Genomic DNA, 6085 nt, shown 5'->3' with positions numbered 1-6085 from the left:
GTTACGAGCTGACACATATCGGTGAGCGGTTGCACACGTGTCACAAACCACTCCCTTATGATCCCTTCTACGTTTGAAGTTCAAAACAGCACTAGAAAGGGTATGTTCTATCCACTTTAGAAATAACGACTCCAATGTCAAACCATTTATGTTGAGCTGATATAAGTTTTCATGTTCATTTGGATGGGGAGGGGATTTAATAAGCCGATCAGTCTAATTCTGTGTTTGAAGTTGTATGGGTGCATGGGATTTGTCGATTTATAGTCAGGTGTGGACGTGTGGTTTCGTTGCATCCAATGGCAGTGTCTGTGATAAGGTAACGCAATGAGCCTCTTGTGGATTTGATAGGTCCCAGTTCCCGACACCGCCAAAACAATACTATGCGGATGTCAATCTGGATTGAATTCCGGCCTTATGATTCAATCTTGCTTTGTCAGCTATGGACATTTTAAAGGCAATGTTTCCACGTTCGCAGAGACCAACAATGGAAATACCTGTCCTCAAAGATGGAAATGGAAGCACTGTACTGTCTTTGATGGAAGGCAGGCGGGAGGAGGCTTTGACCAGGTGGGACCATTCTAGCCAATGAGAGTGCAGATACGCGTGGCACAACTCTGATATAAAGTTTTTTGTTTGTTGCCAAAATGCCACGTGCATCCACTTCTGTCAGTGCGTTCGTAATAACCTAACCATTGTGAAACGTCAATTCAAATACAAATAAGCCTCACTTATCAAAATGATCAATAAACACTTTTGTTGACCAAATTGACTTCCTCACTTCCTGGTCTTATTTTCACTGATCGGATTGAATCCAGGCTTTAATATTCAACAGGACTGTAATTTCTGCTAGTATATGCTTGAAACGTGGCATGTCAGGCTCTAGGTCAGGGATGTCCAACCCAGTTTCGCCCACATGGGGCAGAGGACAGAGTGAAGAGGGCCGAATCAGCAGAGTGAAGGTGATTTGTTAAAATGAGTGGCTGTGGCTCCAGCTGCTGGCCAGCAGGAAGTCTCCCAGGTTACGGCCCCGTGTGAGAACTGAGGAGTGCTACTGTAGCTGGCTCTCCTCGTACCTGGCTCTATTGGCACGCGTGCTGTTAAGATGATTCAGTCATTTACTACTGAGTGGTGGACCACGGAACTAGATAACACTCACAAACAGGAAGCTCAGATTGGACAGAGTGTTTATTATATGATTACATTATTAGGTTATATTATTAGGTTATTTGTCCTCAGTGCTCACGAGCTGTGATACAGTGTGTGTGGATGTGTGTGTGTGTGTGTGTGTGTGTGTGTGTCAGCTTAAAAGTCATTATCGCTTTCCTCTAATAGCTGGGGCCTCAAGGGCCCCCTGGAGGGCCGGGATGGCTTGGGCGCCGGGACTTCTAGACTGTCGTTGTCGTCCTCCAGGTCCTCATTCTCCTCCTCACCTTCCTCATCATCATCATCCTCGTCCACGTCTATCTCGCTGTCCTCAGTCTGAAAGAGCAGACAGAGTTAGCTAACAAGGTTCGTACCTTAGCATGATAGTGCCTTAACACAACTACAAGCCAAAGTCTGATGGGTTCTAGGAGGTTCGGGAAATTCTACACACATACAGGGTACATGGGGTAATGCTCAGCTAGTGCTAATACGACCACCGAGGGAAACATTTCACTGTGCAGTGCAACCAAACTCTAAACTACTACCAATAAGATGTTGCCATCTAATGAGCTAGCCAATCGGATCTACTCATGTGATCTGCTCAGTTCACATCCATCACGGCTAGGGGCAGATGCCACAGACTAGATCCCATACCAACCTTTCCTGTCCTCCGTGTGGGGGCGCGAGGAAGTGAGTTGGACGCAACCGCTTTGGGCTTTTGAAATACGAATGGTGGAGAGAAAAGGAGGGAAATTAAGTGAAAAGGGGATAAAACAGAGAAATATGAGATGATGAGGAACAGGATAGGTAGAAAGAACAGATGGGAGAGAGAGAGAGTGATGGAGAAAGACGAGAGGGCTCTGTGCATCTAGCCAGAGAAGTCTCCATACACAAATTCATGGGAGACAAACCGATCTCTAGACACTGGAGACAGATTACCAAGCGCTTTTGCCTCCCAGTCTCATTTCTATTGGACTTGCTGTCCTTTGTGGTGGCGTTACCTGGGAAGTGCTCTCTTGTCCTACTCTTCGTTTGCCTGCGGTAAAGTGGTGTCAGGCTGGCACTATCCTCTATCGACTGTAGTCATACCTCACTGGTAGGTATCACTTAATACGGAGTGAATGAGTTGAGTTTCTAAAAAGGAGTGAATCATTTTTTTTGGGGGGGGGGGGTGCTCGTCATCGTCATGGTTACCCCTTTACTGACCTCCTCGCTGTCTCCACCCTGCATGTTGCCGACGAGCCGCGCTCCGCCTCTCCCTGTTAGGATAGAGGTTTAAGGGTCAAGTGTAATATGAGGCAGCTGGGTCCCCGTGGGGACAGGGGTGGGCGACTCTTGAACCTGGGGTTTTTTCTCTCCAGCCGAACTGCAGTCTAACACACCTGATTCAAACGCTGTAGTTTAAAATCAGGTGTGTTGGAGCAGGGCTGGAACGAAAGCCTGCATAGCACACGGTGGCCCTCCTGGCTGGACATTGCCTCAGGAAGAGGGGTAAACGCTAGAGTAGAGAGTTAGTACCTGTCATAGGGCCGTTTCTGGTGGGACGGGGTTTAGAGGGTCTGCGATCCTCCATATCGCTGTCTGAACCCTCGTCCTCAGGGATGTCTATATCGGAGTCTTCGTCTTTGGCTATGGAGATACACAACTAGAGTATTACGGCCAAGGGCAGCATTTATTGATTAAAGCATGACATTCAAAAATATTACAGGTGCAATGCAAGCAGAATGAGTTTTACCTCGGAATACGAATTGATTACTTTTCAAATTATGCGTGAGACTGTGTGTGATCATCAAGCGCGTGCTGTTGATTGTGGTTTATTGAGTGTGTGTCATACAGGTGTGTGTTACTGAGCGCGTGTCACCTCCACTTCTCATCAGCCTCCTCTCCTCCTCCCGCAGTTTGTGCTGCATCATCCTAAGAGTGTTCTCAGTCTCCTGAGATAGAACAACAAGAAAAAGAAGTCGATATAGCCTTTTGTACATCTGCCAATCACAATATATCAACGAAGACCATGTTTCTAGGTAACAGCCAGTAGAATTCATACCAGGGGTGTGTGTGTTCAGTGAGGTAAAATGTTCACAATGTTGCAGATAGAAAAGTTTTCTTTTTTAATTGAGCTGACGGGATTCGCTGTTCTGCATGACAGACAATCACTTCTGTTCGACGTAATACAGGTAACTGTAAAAATAATGCAACCACTTAAGTAAATGAAAAATACAAAGTATATTAAAAGCAGGTGCTTCCACACAGGTGTGGTTCCTGAGTTAATTAAGCAATTAACATCCCATCATGCTTAGGGTCATGTCTAAAAATGCTGGGCAGGCCATTATTTTAGCTACCACGGCTAATACACTCATTGGATGACAATTCCCCCATCCACAGGCACCGAGTGGTTAGTGAATGGTTTGATGAGCATGAAAACGTTGTAAACCATATGCCATGGCCGTCTCAGTCACCAGATCAACCCAACACTTATTGGAGATTCTGGAGCATCACCTGAGACAGCATTTTCCACCACCATCAACAAAAACCAAATGGTGTAATTTCATGTGGAAGAATAGTGTCGCATCCCTCCAATAGAGTGTCAGACACTTGTAGAATCTATGTCAAGGTGTATTGAAGCTGTTCTGGCGGCTCGAAGGTGGCCCAACGCCCTATTAAAAACACTATGTTGGCGTTTCCTTTATTCTGGCAGTTACCTGCATATTTGTGAACATTCCGTAACATCTTACCCTCTTGAACACCCTCTACAACCCTATGACTGAGGAGGACGCTCACTCACCTCAAACCTCTCCTGCTCCAGTCTATGGTAGTCCTCCAGCTGCTGCTCCAGGAAGCTCAGGTTACGGAACTTCTCCACGTAGGTCTCGTACTGCTTCTGCAGGTCCTCCTCAATCTTTTCATACTCATCCATGAATGCTGGCCTGGGAGAGGAACAGGTGTGTGAGTGTGAGAAAACTAGCGTTAAGCTGAAATGTTTGTGAGCTATTAACCTGTTAGGGCTAGGGGGCAGTATTTACACGGCCGGATAAAAAACATACCCGATTTAATCTGGTTATTACTACTGCCCAGAAACTAGAATATGCATATAATTATTGGCTTTGGATAGAAAACACCCTAAAGTTTCTAAAACTGTTTGAATGGTGTCTGTGAGTATAACAGAACTCATATGGCAGGCAAAAACCTGAGAAGATTCTGTACAGGAAGTGCCCTCTCTGACCATTCCTTGGGCTTCTTGGCTCTGTTTATTGAAAACTTAGGATCTTTGCTGTAACGTGACACTTCCTACGGCTCCCATAGGCTCTCAGAACCCGGGAAAAAGCTGAATGATGTAATTCCAGCCCCTGGCTGAAAAACATTAGCGCCTTTGGTAAGTGGTCTATCAGAGGACAATGAGCTGATGCGCGTGCACGGGGCGACCTCATGTTTTTATTTTCTCTCTCTTTGAGCTAAAACACAGATTCCCGGTCGGAATATTATCGCTTTTTTACGAGAAAAATTGCATAAAAATTGATTTTAACCTGTTAGGGCTAGGGGGCAGTATTTACACGGCCGGATAAAAAACGTACCCAATTTAATCTGGTTACTACTCCTGCCCAGTAACTAGAATATGCATATAATTATTGGCTTTGGATAGAAAACACCCTAAAGTTTCTAAAACTGTTTGAATGGTGTCTGTGAGTATAACAGAACTCATATGGCAGGCAAAAACCTGAGAAGGTTTCATGCAGGAAGTGGCCTGTCTGACAAGGAGTCGTTCTTCTTGTCTCTGTTTATTGAAGAGTGGGGATCTTCGCTGTAACGTGACACTTCCTACGGCTTCCATAGGCTCTCAGAGCCCGGGAAAAAGCTGAACGATGACGAGGCAGCCTCTGGCTGAAACACATAAACGCCTTTGCCAAGTGGCCGATAAGAGGACAAAGGAATTAGGCTCGTGCCCGAGTCGACCCCGTGCTGTATTTTCTGTCGGCTGTTTAGCTAATTGCAGATTCCCGGTCGGAATATTATCGCTTTTTTACGAGAAAAATGACATAAAAATTGATTTTAAACAGCGGTTGACATGCTTCGAAGTACGGTAATGAAATATTTAGAAATCTTTTGTCACGAAATGCGCCGTGCGCGTGACCTTTATTTACCATTCGGATAGTGTCTTGAACACACGAACAAAACGTCGCTGTTGGAACATAACTATGGATTATTTTGGACCAAACCTACATTTGTTATTGAAGTAGAAGTCCTGGGAGTGCATTCTGACGAAGAACAGGAAAGGTAATCAAACTTTTCTAATAGTAAATCTGACTTTGGTGAGTGCTAAACTTGCAGGGTGTCTAAATAGCTAGCCCTGTGATGCCGGGCTATCTACTTAGAATATTGCAAAATGTGCTTTCACCAAAAAGCTATTTTAAAATCGGACATAGAGTGCATAGAGGAGTTCTGTATCTATAATTCTTAAAATAATTGTTATGCTTTTTGTGAACGTTTATCGTGAGTAATTTAGTAAATTGTTAGTAAATTCATCGGAAGTTTGCGGGGGGTATGCTAGTTCTGAACGTCACATGCTAATGTAAAAAGCTGGTTTTTGATATAAATATGAACTTGATTGAACAAAACATGCATGTATTGTATAACATAATGTCCTAGGTGTGTCATCTGATGAAGATCATCAAAGGTTAGTGCTGCATTTAGCTGTCTTCTGGGTTTTTGTGACATTATATGCTAGCTTGAAAAATGGGTGTCTGATTATTTCTGGCTGGGTACTCTGCTGACATAATCTAATGTTTTGCTTTCGTTGTAAAGCCTTTTTGAAATCGGACAGTGTGGTTAGATTAACGAGAGTCTTGTCTTTAAATAGCTGTAAAATAGTCATATGTTTGAGAAATTGAAGTAATAGCATTTCTAAGGTATTTGAAAATCGCGCCACAGGATTCAACTGGCTGTTACG

At 44.3% G+C, this 6085-nt stretch overlaps 1 protein-coding gene across 1 annotated transcript in view; it reads right to left on the bottom strand.

Moving 5' to 3' along the window:
* Positions 1–1167: 1167 nt before the first annotated feature.
* The window catches only part of cluap1 (clusterin associated protein 1), a 31251-nt gene continuing 26333 nt past the window's right edge, over positions 1168–6085 (bottom strand). The window contains exons 9-13 of the mRNA XM_029709776.1: positions 3926–4067; positions 3005–3077; positions 2662–2772; positions 2350–2402; positions 1168–1479 (exon numbers count right to left, since the gene is read on the bottom strand). Of these exons, the coding sequence (XP_029565636.1) occupies positions 1303–1479; positions 2350–2402; positions 2662–2772; positions 3005–3077; positions 3926–4067 (556 nt within the window). The 3' untranslated portion in view covers positions 1168–1302. The remainder of the gene's footprint in view (positions 1480–2349; positions 2403–2661; positions 2773–3004; positions 3078–3925; positions 4068–6085) is intronic.

This window comes from Salmo trutta, chromosome 2 (genome assembly GCF_901001165.1).
Source record: "Salmo trutta chromosome 2, fSalTru1.1, whole genome shotgun sequence".
In the NCBI taxonomy this organism is placed as follows: domain Eukaryota; kingdom Metazoa; phylum Chordata; class Actinopteri; order Salmoniformes; family Salmonidae; genus Salmo; species Salmo trutta.
This window is presented reverse-complemented; position numbering and strand designations above follow the sequence as displayed.